This window comes from Pocillopora verrucosa, chromosome 6 (assembly GCF_036669915.1).
Source record: "Pocillopora verrucosa isolate sample1 chromosome 6, ASM3666991v2, whole genome shotgun sequence".
Lineage (NCBI taxonomy): Eukaryota > Metazoa > Cnidaria > Anthozoa > Scleractinia > Pocilloporidae > Pocillopora > Pocillopora verrucosa.
The window spans coordinates 17322119-17344780 of NC_089317.1; the positions used below are offsets into that span (position 1 = coordinate 17322119).

A 22662-nucleotide genomic window follows, 5' to 3' on the forward strand; every position below is an offset into this window, starting at 1 on the left:
GAACGTACCATTCTGGTGTTTTCCAAACTTGGAACAACTGATTATCATGCATAGAGTATTTAGAATATGGAAAATTCTATTATAAAATTGATTTGTTTCACGTGTCTACCTCTAAGGTATTCTTACTCCAAGCACTATTTCCTCTCTGAGTTCGTGTTGTTGTTATCGCAGAGCAAAAGGGAATATTACCGAGAACTAGAGCCTGTTAATTTGCATAAGCAGTAAGAGACGTTTAAATTGCATGTACTTAAAATTGTGCGTCGACATGCTTGGATCTTAGCTTACTCTTGGGTGGTCAGTGTTTTGTTCTCGCCGCCATTGTGCGAATCCTTCTAATGACAGGGGTAGTGTTAAAAAGCGTCAAGAGATTGGAAAAAAAAGGTAACTCCGAATCCGGAGTATTGGTTTACCTCTTTAAGAGGTTCGTGTGTTGTTCTCGCCGCCATTGTGAACTTAACTGTTGCAGATTCCTTCTAATGACAAGGGTAGTGTTAAAAAGCGTTAAGAGATACCAAAAAACGTAACTCCGAATCCGTCTCCGATTCTTGATTGTGAATTAGTTGAAATCATTGAACATAATCTCTTGCTGCACCTTACTTACCATGCAAACCAAAGAAGCAAGAAGGTGAAGGAGAGGTGTAGCATAAACGACTACACCCTGAACTAACTCGAATGAAAAAAGGGATGAGGAAGGTTGACCTAATTTAGACCTGTCAACACCGATGGATATCAATGACAGATATCATCATCGAAAAGGATCTATCACGAAAACAGCACATCTGCCGATCAGCTAAATGTGCTGAGAAAACAGAAGCTGCATGAATGTAAGGAGCAAGGGAGTCGCATTTGACTGTTTTTCATTAGAATTTACCGAAAAATTGCGTGCGATTTCGAATTTCTTGATTCATATTAAATACATACGATCGCGTTACGCGTCTGTTTAAATGACATCTGTACCTTTTGAATAGGATTTCAATAGGTGTTTATTACGATGATATGTGGTTACCGTGAATCAGCGGTCACGAGATCGAGTCGCGCAACCACTGTAATATTACATTTCTACGAATTTAAAATGAAAGGTTGGTATATCAGGTCCAAAACATTATTTGGCAGGTTTTTCTTGGTAATTGTGTCCCAAGAGCACTTAAAACAGAATAAAGAAAATCACGTGTACTTCACTCGTCACAGTTGATAATTATGGAAATAGTCAATTAAATGTTTACGCCTTACATGCGTTTTAAATTCCTTTTTGAGTTGCGTGATGTTATTATTATAGATTTAAAATGTGAACATTACTGAAAACTTAAGCCCATTTGTTTGCATGGGCTGAAATGTCTCAATGAAGAACTTCCAAATTGTCTGTGGCTGGGAGTTGAGTACTGGGAGAACTATGTGATCCTTTTAAGGGTAAATCAGGAGAACCATGGAACGCGCTGAACGGCCGAAAATCTGACAAGAGAACTCACAACATGCAAAGGGAAAAAACAAAGAGGTGATGAAAGTGTAGTTTTATTGAAAACTAATTCAGATTTTTGGGTCAAGAGCGTGACCGTATACACCTATACGAATCCTAACATTTCGCCTATTGCGTAACATTAACATATATTTACACCATCATTATTTATACCGAGCCTAATCGTGGGAGCTTGAGCTACTTGCGTTGACCGTTAATGAACAAAGAAAACTTCGTCGATGAGATAAATTCAGGGCAGCCAAAATGTTGATGATAATCTAAAAATACCTAGGCTTGTCTCGTTCCATGTCTAAATCATTTTCTGTCCCACATACCGACAGAATCCAACCGAGCATGTGTTACGGAATTGAATCAGAAACCTGGCCGCTGCTTTGAAGGAACTTGCTCTACGTCTTCCCAAATGAGTAACCTAGATTGTTTAACTTCATAGTAAAACTCAAATGTCTTCTATGTTACTCTACTTTGTAACTTTTCTCGCTGTTATAAGATGCCAGAATTACGATTCTTAATATTCGTATAATGATAACAAAAGTGTTATAAAATTCAATTGCAGTTCTCATGTAATGATCGCTGAGTGATCCAAACATGCTTCATGCTTGGAGTCCCAGGGACAAACCATCAATCGATGAAACTGAAAGACGCTCCTGGCTCACTACAAAAATTTACGTGACGGGCTAATGGGCCAGTCTCTCTTGCCGAGTCGAGCAGAATTTCTAGTTATATTTCATCTCGCCCGATCTTCTCTCTCGGTTCATGAGGATTAACTTATCTGAACGTGGCTGTCAGTTGTTCGAAAATAACTTAGAATTATTGTACACGCAAAGCGAGGAAAATCAACCTTTCCCCTACTTAACATACTGATGCTTAATTGTCTTAATAAAGTTCTTACATTCTGTGGCTGTTCGCCTCGAACTTGGGTCAGATTGCCAACTCGATGTCATGAGCTCAATCCATTCTGCTGGAGGAAGATTTCCATCCTTGGGAATTTGAGGACGATAATGCTCGTCTTTAATTCGTCTATAAATATCTTCACGGCGTAGTTCGATAAAGACGCGTTTCCCAAACCACATTTCCCACATCATGAGACCAAAACTGTATATATCCACCTTTGCACTGTGGAGTTTGCCTTCCATCACTTCCGGTGCCATGTATAAAGGAGTCCCACACACTGTGCCAGTGATTTTGTCTTTAAAGGTTGATAGACCTAAGTCTGCAACTTTGATGTGCTCACGTTTTGATATCTACAAATAATGTCGGGCAATGTTAATTTCCTGAAAGTTTCAGTCAAAAAGAGAATCGATATTTAATACGGCTTTAGGTGAAACACTTTGCCCCTGTGCCACGCTTGTATATGGCAAAATTTAAAACGGAGGTAGTGGTAGCTTAGGAGCTAGAAGACTCATCTTGCTGCAGCTAATCCCGATTTCATAAGCATGAATCAAACTGAAGAATCTTGCATGCAAATTTTCCAAAGGACCAAAAAATTGGAGTTTAATCATTTCGAACGAAATGAATTATTAAGTAAGTAATGTGTTGCGTCGTAATATTGTTTGCCCTTGTAATGAAGTCAGAGTATGATCCAATATGTGAACCTGACATCCGAGCTCAAGTAATCATTGGATATTTTTTGCTTTAGACAATTTTACAATTATTTCCAAGTCGAAATTTCAGTCAGATTACTGTTGAAGTGGTCAGGGATATACTGGAAAAGTTCAGCCAGCCCTTTTTGCCGGGTTCATGGGAGGATTCCCTAATTTCCATTTATAAACTCACCACAATTTTTGTTTTGTCCTATGGTCATGATAGGACGATAAGGAATGCTTGTTCATTTCATTACCTGGTTTATAATTCACCATAGTTCATTTTCTATCAACTCACCAGAATATTGGCCAGCTTGAGATCTCGATGGACAACATTCTTGCTATGGATGAATTCAAGCGCATCTAAAATTTGTTTTGCCCAGGGTACTATCTTAGCTGCTGCACTAGCCGTCTTCCATGGAATGTACTCGTCGTTTTCAAAGATTTGCTTGTCTAGGCTCCTGCTACACAAGTCGAACACCAGCACCAGGGAAACGAGTTGTCGTTCTTTAACGTCCATGCCAACTCCATAAAATGTTACGATGTGCTTGTGCTCAAGTTGCCTGTGAAAAATATGGTGTCAAAATTAATACCTCACTTGAAAAATCACACCTGATTGAATAGCAGAAAGATCAAAACGGACTATAAATTGCAATTGGCACAAAATAGTAGTTCCTAATCTACAGATTAGAAGGTATAAAATCAAGTGAACTTGTAATCAGTCAATTTACTCTCAATAGACTGAGACAATTTTTACAGAATAGCTAAGCGATTGCTCTTCCAAGCTAAATTGCGTTAGTTTAGCATTAGATGTAATAAAGGAACGAAAACCAGATAATCCCTGAGAAAAATCCTAAAGGCAAGGACAAGAATTAATACCAAGGTCAATCATATGTAACACCAGACCGAGAATCGAAGCTAGGCCTTAGAAGTTGAGCGCTTCAACCTCTGGACGATCGCTGGCTAATCTGATATTTAAAAAAAAATCTTACTTTAGCATTGCTGCTTCTTTGAGAAAGGCGGCAACATTTGATGGATCTGGATGTTTCCGGATCTTTTTGACCGCAACATCTTTTCTTCTATGTCCAGGAGGAGAGTATCTTCCTTTTAAAACCTTACCAAAGCTGCCTTCACCAAGGCACGCCTTTCTTTCGCTCTCATTGTACTGAAGTCTTCTCACTTCAAGCTGGCAAGATGGGTACATCACCTTTATTCCATTTTGGATTGCATCGAACATCAAGTTTTCATTCATGCTCATCAGATTTGTGTACAGTGGACGGTATTTATTGAGGATCTCCTTTTCCCTTGATTCATCTTCGCTCTTTGTCAGGTCTTTGCATCGTTGCTCGTATTTGGTGATTAATTGCTGGTGACACCTCTTGATGCTGGCAATGCGATTCGTCTCCTCGCTGAATTTGTCTTGGACATAACTGCGGATTTTGTGAGTGATGAAGTCCTCGAGGAACTCTGCTGAGAGGTCTCTTAGTGTCTGACAACAATTGGTCTTCAGATGGTGATCCTTTAGATGCTTTCCAATCGCCAGTACTCCAAGGACGGGTGCAGAAAGAACTCCTGCGGCGAGGCCTACGGACATCAAAACTGACCAAAAAATCACGCCAGTCATCACTAGAAATTTTTTCATTCTGGGATCTAATGGCGAGAACATCCGTCCCGGGCGAATCTCAAAAGGTTGGAAGTCGTCCACGCCACTTCCGACAAGTACACGGTCAATGTCTCGAATTTCTCTCTCAAATTCTAGGAAACCTTTGTCAAACAGTGCTTCCAATTCTAAATGTGCTTGGGAGAAAAAATTATCTGTGCTTTCCCACTTTTGGAGGGTATATTCGAATCGTTGTTCAATGCATGCGGTAAATGCTTCCTTCATCTTTGAAAAGTTTTGACCCTCTTCCGTTTTAGGCACATCGTCTTTTGTCCATCTCAAAAAATTTGTTCTAAATTCTTCAGTTTGTAAGTAGGACGCAAGTTTTATTTGTGCTTGGTCCACACTGGAAGTTATGGCGTCCTCAATTTCCCGAATGGGGGTGCCTTGTTTAAGTTCGCTGAGTTTATCGTCAAGTTCTTTCCGAGCCTTGAGACGTTCGTCTTTGGTCCTTTTGGCATTTTGCATTTCACCTTTGAGCTGATCGGACAAGCTGCAGAGCTGGCCGCTGATCCAGCTGTCAAATAGAGCAGAAAGATTAACACTTGTTAAAAAACGTTCTTTTTTATCTCAGAGTAAAATGCGACTCAGTTCATTTTTTTTCCTCAGCAGTCTTTTGGATTGATTCTTAGCTTAACAAGACCAGTAGGTTAACATTTCAGCAAGCTTAGCATTTTGGTGTCATTTTCGAAATTGTGCAAGTATTAATTTTAAACACGAATTAGAAACATCGTAATGTGTTGATTTGAATGTTTCTTTGGGGCGACATATTTCTGTAGCTCCTTTCGACAATAAAAAGGATATTCAAATCATAGGAAATCTGCTACACCCTCTTTAATGGACAAGTGCCATATCTCGTTGGATTAGAATACTCTTTACTCGCAGGTTTCTCAAGTAGAGTTATTCACGAGGGCTGAGGGAACTTGAAAAAAATTTTCTTCAGTAACGTGTGCTCAAGGTATAGGATAGTTTGAGTAATCAATTGGGAGATAAAATCAAACTTACTAGTAAAAAAATTCTGTTTTTCTCTCAATGCAGAGTGGCAGAAGACGCTGTAATCGATTCACAAGACTTTTAAGATCATCATCCATCACTTCAAATCTCTCTTTTACTTCTGTAGCTCTAGAGACTGACATCTTTATGATTTGGAATTTTTCATCCAGTTCGGGAATATTCTTTCTGAGAGTGTCGATAATTTGCCTTTCAAGATCTTCCTTCTGATTTCGGTTGGACTGCTTTTCCACCTCGTCCCACTTGTTACAGACAAAAATAGCAGATTCCGAAGTGATACCACGGCAATCTTTTCCCTTGTAGAGTTTTTTCCATTCACTCAAGATAGGCATCAGCTGAAAGATTTATCACAAACGCTAAAATTCAAAGAATGGATAATCATATTTGCTCTCGGGGCATTTTTAAGAATTAATTGAATTGGATGGTGCGTCTTGATAAGTGACACATACCTCATGCTAAACTAAATACATTCTCGTGAGAAGACGAAAAAACATCTTTCCCTAAATACATTCTTACTTTTCAAAAGTGTATTAGACAGATAAGGAGTCATGAGTTTACCCTGTCTTGTTGTAATCCTCCGGCGTTTATAGTGTTTATGACGTAGATAAAGGCGTAAGCTCGACTCAAGTATTTCAAGGTGATTTCACTGACACGCTTTGAATCACCAATTCCTGGGCTGTCTACGATCACTACACCACCCTAGGAGAGAGAGCAGCCGAGAACCTCAGTGGATATAGTTAATTGAATAAGAGATAATCGTCGTGTATTGGGTAAATATTAAAAGTTTGCCAATGTTGGTGATATCACTGTCACACTACCAAAGTACTGTAATCAAGTAACATGATTGTACCAGCTTGTTAGATACTCAATCGATGACAGAATATAGAAAGCAATTAAAGAGTAAGTGTCTCTACTAAATGAATGCACAACAATAATCACGTTTTTCTGCTTTTTGGTTGTTCATAAACTCCTACTGCGATTATTTTATTCACCGGGAGCTTCGGTGTCATTATCGGGGCGAACCACAGCACAATACAGAAAAGAATGGCACAGCATAACACAGCACATTGACAGCATAGTGCGTAAGAGGATACAAGACACTAAAAATGATCTCAGTCCTAGATATGTTTTGATACATGTCCGATAACTTCACTTGTGATGTTATCCCTATGCAACAGCGAGCAAGGAAGGGGAGAAAAAAATATTTCTGTGATAGACTATAGCTCTTGTGCCAACAAAGCCTCATACAGTGAGAAACTTTGATTTTTTTCAGGTTTTATTAGGGATTCTTGCTCTTCCATGCCAAATTGTTTCATGTACGTAAAATACCTCTGTTACTTTTATTCCAAATACACAAAGTTTTTTCACCTTCAATAACGGATTTGGAATCCTGATCTTTATCCACTCACACCAGTTTTCGTCCTCTATCGGTTTTTTAACGTAATCTTTATACTTGTAAAATTTGTCCTCAGTAAGGACACGAGGTAACTTGCGTCCGTTAGCGAAGTGCAGCTCAGCTTTTTTGGCCTCTCCATACGATATTTCACATATGGTCAGTGTGTTCTGCTGAATACTGGTTGGCATAATGCACTCGCCAAGTAGGAGGTTAATAAGACTGCTCTTGCCAGCGCTGGTTTCTCCTGTTTTGGTGTAATGGGAAAGGTTTTAAACAATGAAAAATAAATTCCACTCCTACGACGGAGAATATTTGAAAATTATATAGCCCTTTTATATACCTGTGAATAAAAAGAGATTCGTACCTTCTTCATCCTAACTGATGTTATACATCAAAGAGAGACAGATAATTTGTCGGACACCAAGAGTTAACCTCTTGACATGATTAGCAATTTGCCTCAGCTGTAAGACCCTTTGAAGCATCTACTGACAGTTATTTTGATTCTTTCCACATCTCAATTATTTTTTGTTATTGATAGTTTTCATTTCCGTGATAATCTTGTCTCAAAGTTACAAGAGGATTGCTAGCTTGATAACTGTTAAGAAGGCGAATAATTATAACGCAGACCAAGCGGCGGAGAAGAGTGTTCCATGCCTTTCGGTGTAAGGCGATGCTGACAATAAAAGTTGAAACTTTTTAAAACTGAGATTGGTAACCATGATCTTACAAATGAAACCTTAGGGAAAAACCCCTGAATTTGGTCTGGGAACGATTGGAAAGGTTTTAAGTTTACTGTTGCAGGACTTACCAAGAATGAGAACAGTGTATCTCTCGGTTCCGAGATCCTTGAGACATGCCTCAGCTTCCTTCCGAAAGTCATTTATTTCAGTCTCGCTTACTGCTCCAGTTGTCTGTAGGTTATCTTTAACTTTTAAATAGTACTCTTCCAGGACTCGTCGGCGATCGAGTGTTTGTTTGATATCGTCTAAGATTCCCTGATATCCCTAAACAATGAATGGTTATTTAAAAAAAAAGAAAATTCTCAGGAGTGTTTGCACCTAAAAGAGCAAAAATGCTGAGATATTTTGATTTATGTGATATGCCTATTTGTATGCTTTCAAAGGAGGAAAGGGACTAATGATTTTTATCGGTGCTGTGTCTTTATTTGGTGATTTGAGGCCCTCGATTAACTTTCTTCGTCCGAACAGACGAACACATCTTAAAACTACCTGTAGTGATTGGGACTAATTTTTACCACTACTGTTGCTTCGCATACGAGGGCAACAGAATGCACTCAAATTTACAAACTACGTGCACGGCTGTCGTCTTGTTTCATCCTAATGCGCTGTGCTGACTAATGTATTGTTTCTACAAAATGTTTCTACGTCTTTTCCGCATCAACTTTTTGCGAAAACCATGAAGATCAGGAGGAAGTGCCATTCAACATTACGGGTAGTAAATGCTAGCTCCGACGGTATTGGATAACTTAATGTTGGCGGCTTCTATCCACTGAATCTTTGTTTATTCACCCGTATCAGGTCAAGGCTTAAGATCTTTAGTTAAACGTGTCTAGGATATCGCTAGATAATATTTTCGTCCGCACACCTGATATGCATATGACTGGTAGGTTTCTAAAAATTCTATGAACGAAGTTTCCAGAACTGGTCATGCTTTTCGTGAACACAGCGATTAGAATAAACGAACTAGTTCCAATTCGAAGGAGTTTAATACTTTGCTTCGCATACATAAGAATGTTTGCTTTTTGTCTCTTGCCTAGATGCTGGGTTGACTTGAGCATACTCTACTGCTTCGTGCGGTTAGTAATTTCATTTCCGTGAAAATTCATGTTTTGTGTGCGCAATTGTCAACTGTCTTCCTTTAGGCTCGTTCCTCGACCTTTTGATAATCAGAAGGATTGATGTTTGGAATGAATATATTGTCGATGTAAAGTACGAGCAAACTGGTTTTTAATTACCCGTTGACATGCTCAAATTTTTAGATACTTTGATTGTTTCACGGACGCTCTGGCTCGTAGGTGAACCATCTATAAATACATAAGTTTACACGAAAACTACTTTTGAGGGATCAGCACTTAGAACAAGCGACTATTGAAAGAAAACATAACAATGCATCAGCGTTGAAATTTTTTTTACAAATCCGTGCTTTTAGTAAAATCAAATTACTCAGTTCTGCTGTCTGGCACTGACTACTTGCAGTGATTGGGACTAATTTTACCGCCGCTGTTGCTTCACATACGAGGGAAACAGAATGCACTCAAATTCATAACCTACGTGCACGGGTGTCGTCCTGTTTTCTCAGGCCTCTTTATCGTTTCCGCTTCCGTTTCATCCAAATGCGCAATGACAAATGTACACGTTTCTACTTCTTTTCCGCATCAACTTTCTGCGAAAACCGTAAAGATCAGGAGGAAGTGCCATTCAACATTACTGGTAGTAAATGCTTGCTCTGTCGGTATTGGATAACTTAATGCTGGCAGTTTCTATTTACTGAATCTTTGTTTATTCACCGTATCAGTTCAAGGCTTAAGATCTTAATTTAAACGGGTCTAGGATATCTCTAGATAATATTTTCGTCCGCGCACCAGATATCCATACGGCTGGGAGGTTAAATTCTATGCACAAAGTTTCCAGAACTGGCTATGCATTTCGTGAACACAGCGACTAGAATAAACAAACTAGTTTCAATATAAAAGAGTTGATACTTTGTTTTGCATACATAAAAATGTTTGCTCTTTGTCTCTTGCCTGGGCGCTGGGCTGACCTATATTGTAAGCATACTCTACTGTTTCGTCCGGTTTGTAATTTTCATTTCCATAAAAATTCATGTTCCTGTGCGCAATTGTCAACTGACTTCCATTAAGCTCGTTCCTCGACCTTTTTTAAATCGAAAGGATTGATGTTTGGAATGAAAATATTGTCGATGTAAAGTACGAGCAAACTGGTTTTTAATTACGCGTTGACATGCTCAAATTTTTGATACTTTGATTGTTTCACGGACGCGCTTGCTCCTGGGTGAACTATCTATGAATACATAAGTATAGACGAAACTTATTATTGAGGGATCAGCGCTTAGAACAAGCCACTATTGAAAGAAAACATAACTTTGTACCAATGTTAACATTTTGTTTACACCTCCATGCTTTTAGTGAAATCAAATTACTCAGTTCTGCTGTCTGTCGCAATCATTCTATAGATAATGCTCTTTTCGTTTCAAAACAAGGTCCTTAAAATTATCGTTCATGATCAATTATGATGTTAAATCTTATTTTCGCTTCAAATTTTGATGAATTATGTATAATATGGAAGTCTAAATGAAACTTAGTGCATACCGCACCGGAAAAATTGGAAAAAAACATACGTCTGCGTCAATGTTGACATTTTGTGTACACCTTTATGATTTTAACAGAATGAATTCTCCTAAGTCTGCAGTCTGACGCAAATTATAACATTCTATTAGCGAGGCAGTGATCTGGAAAACACTGCATATGTACGGCCATGCAACTAATTTTGTTTTTTAGTTTGATGAAACATAAAAGTTTTAGTTTTGCATGTCTTCCGTTTTATGAGGTATGTGTTTTTGGCCTCGATTGATCAAGAAGAGCTTACCATCTCCAAAGTTCCGTTTGATTTCCTCAACTCAGCGACTCTCTTTTTGCGCAATTCCTTTGCCCTTTCCATGTCGGTAGCCTCTTCTTTGACACATAGCAGCTTTAACTCTTCCGCCACATCCAAAACACTTTCGCTTCGCCGTTTAACAGGCATCGGTTTCGACCCTCGTTTCATCTTGTTTTGACGTCTAGTCACTGAAAGTAGTCATTAAAGCTATCGAGTCTCTTGCGATTTTTCATTTAAGCTGAGTACAGTTAGCCCGAGCACGATTCAGCGACTTATGTCTTCAGTCGAAAATTAGCTCGAAGAACCACCTATTTCTAAACAGTCACTGCCACAGGATGATACTACTTCAGGAAGTTCAACCTTTTCACCTTTTATTTTCATCCGTTTGAGTGATCAGATTACTAAGAGCAATAACGGAACAGCAAAGAAACGAGGAAATCACGTCTGCTCAAAATGTGCTTCCGTGGCAAGTTTCATCAAGACACGTATTATGTATTTTGGGAAGTCTCTCATATACCGGGCTTTGAAATAGCTAATAATTAAAATATAAATTTGGCAGAAGGGTAAGGAAAGTGGGTACAGTGGGCACAGTGGGCACAGAGGACCAGAGGAACATTGGGTACAGAGGACAAGAAGCACAGAGGACTAGTGAGACAATGGGTACAGAGGACCAAACGAGCAGTGCGCACAGAGGACCGGTTGAACAGTGATTACAGAGGACCAGAGGACTAGGGGTTTCAGACGACCAGTGGGCGCAGAGGACCAGAGGAGCAATGGGTACAGAGGACGAGAGGAACAGTGCGCACAGAGGACCAGTGGAACAGCGGAAACAGAGGAACAGGCATGGGGTAAAAACTGAACTGGGCCATTGGAAAAACGGTAAGAATTGTCATTTCCCATATGTACTTTAAAGACCTAGCTCGTTTTGTATTTTATTGCGATGAGCTACATCGAGGGAATCTTTTTTTCCTGATAATTGTGTCTTGCAAGAGAGCTGAGCTGCGATACATTTCTATATTTGAGTTCTTCCCATGCCGTATGCACAAATGCAGCAAGAAATGTCCGCACAATGGCCGTTTTTTATACTAGAGACGTTAAAGTCGTCTGGACGCATTTAACGTCTGAGACGTTAAAGCCGTCTGGTATAAAAACGAGACGCATAAAAGTAGACGACTTTTAGGGCTCTTCTAAGAAAAGACTGGGCTCTATTCTCGGAAGACACTGGAACGAGTAAACAAGCGCCAAATAAACTCTGAGCGCGCGAATATACAAACAAAATAAAGATGGCCGAATTGCAAATTCTGAAGTCCGTTTCTCAACGTCGCCAAGAAAGGCAAGAAATGGAAATGGAAATGTTTTGAACGAGGAAAAATCAATCGAGGAAGCGGCTTTTGCAGACTATGGGCGGAGAACTAGATATGGTTGAAGCACTTGGCTTATGTGCCGCGACTATGAAGAGACCAAGGAAAGAACGCGGTGCGGATGAAGAAAGAAGTTCCGCGTGGTGGAGAAATGGTTACCGAAATTGGGACGATACTGCGTTCAAAAAACGTTTGCGTACAAATTGAGCAACGTTTCAGTTCATTCTTGGTGAGATAGAAGACCAACTAGTCAAAGAGCCAACTCGTTTCAAACCTGAACCGATACCTCCAGACACACAACTTGCCATTTGTTTGTATCGATTGGCCTATGGATGTACCTACATCACAGTAGGAGACCTGTTCGGTGTTGCAGATTCAACTGCAAGTGTCATTTTTAACCAGGTATGTAAGATACTGGTGTCAACTCTTTACGACAGATGTGTTTACTTGCCAAGAAACAGAGCCGAATGGAAGCATGAACTTGAAAGCTTCCTTGAGAACTGGGAATTTCCATGCGTAGGAGCCTGGGACGGGTTCCATGTTTATGTCAGCACAAAGTTAAAAAATTATTTTAGCTTCAAGAAGAGATATTCAGTATCCAGCATGGGATTTATTGCTTCTAATAAGAGATTTCTTTGGGCAGCTGTAGGGGCTCCTGGCTCTGTCCATGACTCGAGGCTTCTGAAAAGTCGCGACCTCTTTGCCGAGATTCAGCAGGGACATGTTTTCCAAATACTGTGCTACGAACAAGGTAGTACGGGGACATACCGATCACAACGGTTGGTGATTCAGCATTTCCACGCTATCATGAAAATACAAGAGATCCAAGAATGCAAAGAGCATGCATATGGTATGCTGAAAGGGAGGTGGAGAATCCTCTACAAGAAGACAGAGTGTAAACTAAAGAACATAAGGCATGTCTTAATGGCCTACATAGCCTTGCATAATATATGCATTGCAAGAGATGACCCATGCAGACCCAGGTGGAGGCTGGACATTGAAAAACTGCACCTTATTAGGAACAGGGGGAGTGTGGAGCAAGATGGCGAGATCAGATCAAATCAGGGAAAGGATCACTAACTGGCTCTGGGATATCAACCAGCAACGACAATTGATGGAGTGAATGAAAAAACCAAAAGAAAATTTTAGCTTGTGTCTCCTGTGGTAAGGCAAAAGCCTAACAACCACTATATCCCCTATTCTACTCCACCACACTAAATAGATAGGGTATAGAACTGGAGACAATGGACTAGAGAGTGGAACTAAACTGTGAGCATTCTTAGTGAGGATTGTAGAACTGAATATCAAGATATCTTTACTGAAGGACAAGATCCTTGGACAATATAGCTTTTCAAGTAGACCTGTAATACAAAATGCCTTTTCTGAATATCTTCCAATTGATTTAAGTAAGCACGTATTAGTGCATCTCAGCCATGTTAATGGAGCTACATAGTGATACCATAAAACAGGTACTAGCTGTATAGCTAGTTGTTGACATTAGAATACATGTATCACCAGTTGGTGGCCCAATTTTATATGTTTCCAAACAGCAACACTTTAGTGGAGGCTACCATGAGAACATGTAACAGTAATCAGTAATATTTTTACTAAGGTCTGATTTAAAAGCTTTGAAAGTAGACTATAATAGTAGCCTTAATAACACAAGTCAGTGGTACACAAGAAAGCTTGTTTATTAGCCACTGGAAACAATAACAGTAGTCATGCCAATTGTATGAACCAAGTTGAGGGTATATTAACAAGATTTAAGTATTCTGGAAGTGATAGTGGTCATTAATTTTCTCTGGTATATTTTGAAGATGGGACAAGACAATATTTTTGTCAGTGGGGGGGGGGGAGGGAGGTATGGTAACAGTTCAGCTAACCCTACCTCCCCTGGTTCTGAATTTAATGACTGAAAGTAGTTCCTCTCACTTTGTTTTGACCCCTTTCTGATAAGGCTTCCCTTATTGGATCAATATATAGAGCAGTAGATAATAATAGAGATTAATTTAATGGTAAAGATGAAACATGAGACAACTGCAAAATATCAACTTTGAATGAATTAAGAGTTCTTTCTCAAAAACTTAAAACAACAATCATGTACTCTTATGCAATAATTATGAATTCTCTTCACTTGCACCTCTCTATTAATTTGTACCCCCACACCTACCAACCCCCTCACACCAAATTGTTTAATATCGTTTCCATACACCCTTCCTGTAAGTTGCAAGTAGGTAAGCGTAAAATATCAACTTTTTGGAAATATAACATTTAGAATTGTTCCCCAAATGCATAATTCAGCAATCACATACTTTCTACTCTTGCACCTCTCTGTATTATTTGTCCCACACCAACACAAAGACAACACACCACTTTGTTTAATATCTTTTTCATACACCCTCTTCCTGTGAGTACATGTAGGTAACTGCAAAAATATTAACTTTTTGGAAACACAACTTTTAACAGTTTTTTTTTTACCCTACTAAAACAATCATGTCTATCAATTATATATTATTAGTCTGTGAATGTAGAAAGATTTCTGGTTGTAGCTTTAAACAACAGCGTGAAATCTGCCCACATTAACAGCCTAATAAAGTATCTCATAATTGCTGAATAACACCTCTTTAATGGGTTTTATGAAAGTAATCTACCTATTATAACTATCTAAATTTGTGTAGTGTGGTTGTTGACTCTCTGCTCCAGAAAAGGCACTTGGAAATGTTGGTTCATGCATCACCCAAGCATTTTGGTATGGTTGCATAGGCTGCTGAAAACGAGTCATCATCTCCATCATACGGAGTTTATGTTGTCGGTTCAGCTCTGCCTGTTTCTCCTGATATTGAAGGAAAGTTTCTTCTCTTTTCTGGTCTGCCTCAAACCAAATTTGCATTCTTTTTTCATTTGCTTTTAGAAGATTCTCAAAGGTTGCTGATAACTGGCTGATAGCATCTTTCTGTGAAGTTACTTTACGTTTCCTGGGCCGCACTGACACAGTTGATTTCAGTACCTCCTTCTTGGATGTCTCCTTTGAATCTACTTCATTCTCTTCACAGGAAGACTCTTCACAGTCTTTGCTCTGTGGCTGTTTTTTAGGTTTGTGGTTTTTCACCCTGTAAAACACATTAAAAACAATGCCTTTTAAGGTCAGCAAAACTGAAATTTATTTTATATGTAGTGAGGCAAAGTTAAAGGGCTGACCAATAAATACTAATAAAATCATAGTTACAATGTAAAGATGCATATGGTCACTAACAATTTGACGAATAGCAATAGTTGTATATTCATGTTTCATGTACATATTACTGACACGAATTCCTTGTATGCAATTGCATAACATCCATTATAAAATTCATTTGAAAGTCTGGGGAAAATAATACCAATTCATGATTTACCTGTTACATTCTTCTCCACTCTCTTTCCCTGACAAGTGGCTTTGCTCAGAACTTGCATCTAAAGAAGACGTACTTGAATCTAATGGCTGCTTCCTCTCACGGGGTACCATACCAGTAGCAAGCTTCATTTCTTCAATCGCGTCCTCCTTCTCATTATATTCATCATCTTCACTACTGTCGTCACTATTAAGGATGTCCGCTGCCTTCGTTGCAACCTTTAATTCTGTGTGAGTTTCGGAGAAAATCGGGTCGATGATGGTAAACCACTCAGGTTCATCTATCGCTGATTTTCCACTGCCAGACTTTTCCCTGTCGGTGACTTTTCTCCACTGTTCTTTCACAATTTATATTTTGCTCGCAGCTTGACAACTGATGTCTCGATTGCCTTCTCTTTTCCTTTCTTAGAACATGGTATGTTCTCCGTCTGCAAACGAGCATCGAGTTCTTTCTTAATATTTTGAAAAATATGAAAATTGGCTGAATTTTTAAGCGCCAGGGTCTCTAAAGTCAACGCAAATTCATTTCGGTCGTCTGCGAGTACAGTTGCAAATACCTTAAGCTCAACTTCGCGCCACTTTCTTCCGCGAGTCTCCTTCGAGTTATTCTTGGCCGCCATGTTGTTTTGAGCGTTCAGCATAACTCGGGCCAGTCGTCTCTGGACGAGATAGGGCGAAATGCGTCCCGGCAAGGGTGTCCCGTTTCTATACTACATGCATTTAACGTCTGAAATGTTAAAGGCGTCGGTTAAATACGTCTAAACGACGCACTTAACAGAAGACGTTAAAGTTGTCAGACGTTAAATGCGTCAGCCTTATTTACCGTTTTTATACTTGACGTTAAAGTCGTCTCGAGACGACTTTAACGTCTTAGACAACTTTAACGTCTCTAGCATAAAAACGGCCAATGTTCATGGGAAATGCTTTTCTTTGAAAGCGAGAATACTGAAGTTTTCAAAGCTCATAGAAATAAGCTGTTTGCAAGTAATAAAAAGCAAATTGACAATCATACCTTAATGCGTGACATGCTTCAGTCCAACATGTCAGTTGTGTGTACTTACCATTGTATAGGTGTCTTTAAAAGTTATTTTTTATTTTACCATTCATAACATAGTTTCATTTAACATAGAATGTTTCAAGAACTCTTTTCCTTTCTCTTCAGTACCATCTACTATTTCTAGAGCAAAATTAACCCTTTAACTCCCAAGATCTCATTAGAAATTCTCCTTACTGTGTGCCATATAGTTCTTGTGATGTTAGTTTCAAGAATTTGTTATTGGATCAACTAATAATCCCCTAATTGATATTTTTCTTTATTCTCATCACTTGTCTGCTTGATATTGTATTGATATTGTAAGAAGAAATTCTCTCTTGGTCACTCATGGGAATTAAAGGATGAAAGGAAGCAGGTTATAAGAAAAATTACAACTTTTCATTCAAGTAATTATTTGAATATGTGAGTAACATTTGATGTTTTCACATGTAACTGGATGATCATGCTGAAGATAGCCTCAAAAAGGAATGAACTCCACTGTAACAATTAGGAGACTAATTTGGAAACTTGAGCACTTGGTAAATTCACCTTGGCTTGCAATTCTGACGATTAAATTGAGTCTGCTGAGGTAATTGAAATGTCACTCACCATGCAGGAACCTTCCAATTGACCTGTACAGTCATATGCTATGAGATAACTGTAAAAAATGCATTTAATTGTGTCTGTAGAAGTGTTGTAAGTAAAATACCACCTGGTGACAAAAATTAATGATTTCCTGTAATCATAAACGTTTGGGAGAAGTTATGGTTGTAATTGATCCTTTTTTTTAGGATGCATGGAGTGTGATGATTATTGTGTATATCTTTTTGCTTTCAAACTTTCAACTTTGTATTATTGTATCTATTTACCAGATGTATTTCTCTGTACCTTAAGCCCTCAAAAGTTGAAGCAGGTAAGTCAATAACCTGACTTCCTTTGTTTGGAATTGTGTGATTATATCATTTTGCTGTGTAAGTTACAACACTGTAACATACAATATCATTATTTAGATTACATTAAACACTCTTGCTTAAGCTTTCATTAATACATGGTGTTTCTTACCAATACTCATACCCAAACAAGGGTTCACCTTTAATTTGGACTCCTATTTTAATTCATGTTTTTACTTTCATCTGCTTCCTCCCCTGTAATGTTTAGGGCACATAGATGGAGAGAACATTTTTTTTCAATTTTGATGCATGAAAGTTTACCCTTTAACTCCCAAGATCTCATTAGTAATTCTCCTTACTGTCTGCCACACAGTTCTTGTGATGCTAATTTGGAGAATTTGGTATTGAATCAACTTTTAATCCCCTAACTGTTATTTTACTATATTCTCATCACTTGTCTGCTTGATATTGTATTGATGTTGTGAGGAGAAACTCTGTCTTGGTCATATTGTGGGAGCTATGGGGTTCAATTAATCGGCATCCACATAATTCACAAAACAAGAATTTAAAAGCATTAGCTTTATAGGTTTAAAAATTAAAATAAGAGAGTTGATCAGACCATATCTTACTTTTTATCCTCCTCAAGATATTTATTCGGAAAGCAAAGTCACTATCAGTCTCATTCACTCTCGCTTTCCTCTGAGCTTGTGGAAAGATGATCACTTCATTATTTCTCTAAATAAAGAAAGGAAAGCCTGCCCCCTTTACCACAGATATTTGGACATTATCAGTACAAATCTGATTGTTCCAGGTAGGCTAACCTTAAAAATAAGTTGTGCAAAAATTTCTCGAACCTGTTGTTGTACGTCTTGAATATTTGACTCAATTTCACGTCAATAACCTAAACCGAATAAATAGAAATTTGAAATTTATTTGTCCTCCTTTTGAGGTGTGCATCAAAATTTCGAAGTCATCTCAGGTTTAAACTACAGGTTTATGGGAAATCTGCATGTGCATGTGTTTTCAACTTATGAAACCACAATTATGACTATTTCAAAATTTAATTTAATTTAATTTAACGTACAGGTACAGGCAAGTGTTCAAAAAGTTTGCTCAGCTTTTTCATCAGTACACATTTCTTTTTCTAAGAATCTCTTTTATCCGGCCTATGCTGAATTCCAATTTTTCAACTAAATTCAACTGAATATTCTTAGATCTCCTTGTATCAGTTAATATTCATGTGATTAAAATAATTACATGAAATCTTGTAGATGTATGGCAGATTATTTTTCCTCTGATCCTCCTAACATTTTATTATGTAAAGAGACTGGTATTGGCTATAAAAGTATAGTCAAAGTAAAGTTTTCTGCGCAGCCCATGCATCAAATTTATGTAATAAACCATTGTATCCATATTAAAACTTGTTCATCAGAATAAGAACGAGTTACCAGGCACAAGTATAACTTTCACAATGATAGTTTCCAGGTACTTTGCCTACTAAAATCCTCAGTTCCTTTGTCCTGACAGCTCAACCTCATCAAAACATTGCCAACAGGAACGATTAGCAAATCAATGATAGAGAGAGGAGAGCCTATTCCCACATACATCCTCCTCAATCCTGTTAGCTCATTATGGACATAGCATTTCAAACATGGTTGTGTATGCCACAAGTTTTCCATTTCCCTGACTAATTATTTTGTAATAGTGTTTAAAAGTTGTGGAAAATGGTTGGGTTGAAATATAATACAAAGACTTGCCAGTAGATAGTCAAATGAAAACGTTTTACATATCAACAAAATTTATTGTTGCGTATCATGTTAACATGTTGCGCCCAATAACTCCACCTTCCAGTAAATTCAATTATTTGTAAACACGAGAAAATACCATCTAAAACTTTTCAACCTATTTAATATAGCCAATAACAACATCAACTCAACTTTTAAACTAAAGAGAAAACTTGATTGATGTTTGAAACTGATTTCTGTGACGTAAAAATGAAATCCAGGTATTATCTCAAGTTTTCTAAAAGACACCAACATTACATGAAGCACACTATTAGTACTCAGGGAGGGGTGGGATGCAGTCTGTTAGTGCTGAGGGAGGGGTGGGAGGCACAGTGTTATTACGTAGGATGGGGTGAGAGAATACTACGCAGCGAGGGGTGGAAGGTGGTTTTGATAGTAAAGGCTAACGGTTAATGGAGCTTTTACTCGATCATACAAATTATTTTCATCTGTTTTTCGACTGACTTTTTGTGTGTCAAATTACTTGCGCTGGGCCGTGGCGTTCCTTCCTTTTTTCTCATGCAAATGAAAAACTGCCACCTAAACATTGGAATTAAATTGTTATTGAAAATATCGCGTCTACGATCCTCCACTGTTGAGTTATGCGTGTGGCTTTTGAGTAGACTTGTGCACCATCAGTTGCTTCACCTTTCCCTCTGTGTATACAGTATATAATTACCAAATTTTCTATCTTCCTTTTTTTCATCGACCCTATCAGACGAGATCACGGAATTTCCGGTCCTTAGCCCTAAGTTTTCATTTGCACTATCGCAACTTTAATGTTTATAACTTTAATATATAAAACAATTGTTGGTACAATCGTACAAAGCAATCTTCTCTCTTTTTAGGTACACAGCTTTCCCCTTTTTGATACAATGAACAAACGTTTGAGTATCATATCGCGCATTTCACTTCGCACATTGATGATTGAAACAGTACAGCTTCAGCGCTGGATAATTTTTCAAATAACAGGTTTGCCTTTCATGGCTTAAGGGCGCATTTTTTTTTTCACAGAGCCACTGCATTGTTCATTAAATTCACAAAAGTGCTAATTACAGAATAACCTTCTACGAATATTACGGATTTCAAATTCACAAACGAGGTATTTCCCTTTCGCAAATTACCGATTTGATTTATGCTCACAAATAAAACTTTTTCACTTTGTTTCGTTTCGCAAATCAGGGTTATCTCATGGTTAACATGACACCAAATTTTACAAGTCCTCTAAGGAAAAGGTCTATTGAAGTGGATCTATTTTTACATCAGCCTTTTTGTTAGCAGAGGCGATTGCGGCTTGTTCAATGATTGGTGAGAAAGCTTGCATTCATCGGAGAAATTTTTAGCCTGACAAACTCGGTATCTTAGAGGTGTAACTTTTTATTACAAGATCGATGTTCACTGAGGAAGACCAATGAAGCAATTGACGGGTTGTATGAGTCTTGGCCGGACAGATCGAATGTTCCGCAATTCAAACGATTTCAGTGTTGTATTGACTTTACGTTTGATGATTTTCGATCACTGCTCGTTTCATGAAGATAACTCATTTTGCATTTATTGTTAAAGGAAAATGACTATTCCCAAAGTTCCGAACAGAGTGCACGAATTAAGAGTTTTGCTATCGAGCAAGAGTTCCGTGGAGCACGCCCACTCTTCCGTTTTTTATCTTTTTTTCGATTAGACGAGTGTTCATTAGTATGCATTAATTAGCGGCTAAAGTAATACAAATTGTAAGAAGAGATTATTGCTCGCTGTTCCTCTGGTCCTCTGTACCCACTGTTCCTCTGGTCATCCGTAACCACTATTCCTCTGGTCCTCTGTACCCGCTGTTCCAGTAGTCCTCTATGCGCACTGTTCTTCTAGTCCTCTGTGCGCACTGTTTCTTTAGTCTTCTGTACCTACAGTTCCTCTTGTCCTCTGTACCCACTGTTCCTCTGGTCCTCTGTACCCACTATTCCTCTGGTCCTTTGCACCCTCTGTTCCTCTGGTCTTCTGTACCCACTTTCCTTTCCTTTCTGCTACATCTATATTTCAAATATTAGCTATTTCAAAGCGCGGTATATGAAAGACTACCCAAAATGCATAATACGTGTCTTGATGAAATTCTCCACGGAAGCACATTTTTAGCAGACGTGATTTCCTCTTTTCTTTCCTGTTCCGTTATTGCTTTTAGTAAACTGATCACTCAAACGGATGACAATAAAAGATGAAAAGGTTGAACTTCCTGAAGTAGTATCATCCTGTGGCAGTGACTGTTTAAAAATAGGTCGATCTTTGAGTTAACTATTCCGACAGCTTTGAATTTTCGACATAAGACATAAAGTCGCTGAATCGTGTTCGGATTAACTGTACTTAGCTTAAATGAAACCTTGCGGAAGACTCGTTAGCCTTAATGACCACTTTCAGTGACTAGACGTCAAAATAGGATGAAACGAGGTTCGAAACCGACGCCTGTTAAACGGCGAAGCGAAGGAATCAAGGAAGCAGTACAAGATCTAGAGCTGCTATGTATCAAAGAGGAGTATACCGATATGGGGAGGGCAAAGGAGTTGTGCGACAAGAGAGTCGCTGAGTTGAAGAAATCAAACGGAACTTTGGAGAAGGTAAGCTCTTATTGATCAATCGAGGCCAAACACACATACCTCATACTGTTCTCATTCTTGGTAAGTCACGCAACAGTAAACTTGAAACCTTTCCAATCGTTCCCAGATTAAATTCAGGGGATTTTCCCTAAGGTTTCATTTGTAACGTCATGGTTCACCACTCTCAGTTTTAAAAAGTTTCAACTTTTACTGTCAGCATCGCCGTTCATCGAAAGGCATGGAACACTCTTCTCCACCGCTTGGTCTGCGTTATAATTATTTTGGCTCGCCTTCTTAACAATTATCTAGCTAGCAATCCTCTTCCAACTTTGAGAAAAGATTATCACGGAAATGAAAACTATCAATAACAAAAAATAACTGAGATGTGGAAAGAATGAAAATAACTGTCATAAGATGCTTCAAAGGGTGTTACAGCTGGGGCAAATTGTTAATTATGTTATGGGGTTAACTCATGGTGTCCGACAAATTATCTGTCTCTCTTTGATGTATAGTATCAATTAGGATGAAGAAGGTACGAATCTCTTTTAATTCATGGGTACATAAAAGGGCTGTATAATTTTCAAATATTCTCCATCGTAGGAAAGGAGTTTATTTTTCATTGTTTAAAGCCTTTCCCATTACAACAGGAGAAACCAGCGCTGGCAAGAGCAGTCTTATTAAGGTTGGAGGTTGAAGCGCTCGACTCCTAAGGCCTAGGTTTTATTCTCGGTCTGGTGTTACATGTGATTGACTCTGTTATTAATTCTTGTCCTTGCATTTAAGATTTCCTCAGGAATTATCTGGTTTTGGTTCTTTTACCATATCTAGTACTAAGCTAACTCAATTTAGCCTGGAAAGAGCGATCGCTTAG

General features: G+C 38.5%; 3 protein-coding genes across 4 annotated transcripts; 1 reads left to right on the forward strand and 2 right to left on the reverse strand.

Annotated features, from left to right (window-relative positions):
- Positions 1-1493: 1493 nt before the first annotated feature.
- LOC131775135 (uncharacterized) lies at positions 1494-11069 on the reverse strand. 2 transcript variants are annotated; one of them, XM_059091223.2, is made up of 8 exons: positions 10748-11069; positions 7930-8125; positions 7094-7365; positions 6284-6424; positions 5720-6060; positions 4047-5231; positions 3353-3617; positions 1494-2715 (listed from the first exon to the last, which is right to left on the reverse strand). In XM_059091223.2, the coding sequence occupies exons 1-8, from the start codon at positions 10922-10924 to the stop codon at positions 2320-2322; spliced, it is 2973 nt and encodes a 990-aa protein (XP_058947206.2). In that variant the 5' UTR covers positions 10925-11069; the 3' UTR covers positions 1494-2319. The 2 variants fall into 2 exon arrangements, with proteins under 2 accessions (XP_058947206.2, XP_066024099.1); XM_066168002.1 differs by lacking the exon at positions 10748-11069 and adding an exon at positions 9413-9599.
- Positions 11070-11529: 460 nt separating this feature from the next.
- Positions 11530-13197, forward strand: LOC136281920 (uncharacterized). The gene is made up of 2 exons (XM_066168956.1): positions 11530-11604; positions 12337-13197. Exons 1-2 carry the CDS (start codon positions 11530-11532, stop codon positions 13195-13197), a joined length of 936 nt encoding a protein of 311 aa, XP_066025053.1.
- Positions 13198-14328: 1131 nt separating this feature from the next.
- On the reverse strand, positions 14329-16105 carry LOC136281530 (uncharacterized). Its single transcript, XM_066168003.1, has 3 exons — positions 16063-16105; positions 15510-15933; positions 14329-15227 (listed from the first exon to the last, which is right to left on the reverse strand). The coding sequence occupies exons 2-3, from the start codon at positions 15635-15637 to the stop codon at positions 14765-14767; spliced, it is 591 nt and encodes a 196-aa protein (XP_066024100.1). The 5' UTR covers positions 15638-15933; positions 16063-16105; the 3' UTR covers positions 14329-14764.
- Between the last annotated feature and the right edge of the window lie 6557 nt (positions 16106-22662).

What these genes read in the sequence shown, in the direction of transcription:
- LOC131775135 (XM_059091223.2), bottom strand. Translation starts at nt 10,924, where the DNA reads ATGAAACGAGGGTCGAAACCGATGCCTGTTAAACGGCGAAGCGAAAGT. An exon ending in AAAACAGAATTTTTTTACTA is followed by an intron (nt 5,232 to 5,719) that starts GTAAGTTTGATT and finishes TCTATTTGACAG; the next exon opens with CTGGATCAGCGGCCAGCTCT. An exon ending in TCAAGCTGGCCAATATTCTG is followed by an intron (nt 2,716 to 3,352) that starts GTGAGTTGATAG and finishes CATTATTTGTAG; the next exon opens with ATATCAAAACGTGAGCACAT.
- LOC136281920 (XM_066168956.1), top strand. Translation starts at nt 11,530, where the DNA reads ATGGGTACAGAGGACGAGAGGAACAGTGCGCACAGAGGACCAGTGGAA. An exon ending in AACAGAGGAACAGGCATGGG is followed by an intron (nt 11,605 to 12,336) that starts GTAAAAACTGAA and finishes GCAACGTTTCAG; the next exon opens with TTCATTCTTGGTGAGATAGA.
- LOC136281530 (XM_066168003.1), bottom strand. Translation starts at nt 15,637, where the DNA reads ATGAAGCTTGCTACTGGTATGGTACCCCGTGAGAGGAAGCAGCCATTA. An exon ending in AGTGGAGAAGAATGTAACAG is followed by an intron (nt 15,228 to 15,509) that starts GTAAATCATGAA and finishes TGTGTTTTACAG; the next exon opens with GGTGAAAAACCACAAACCTA.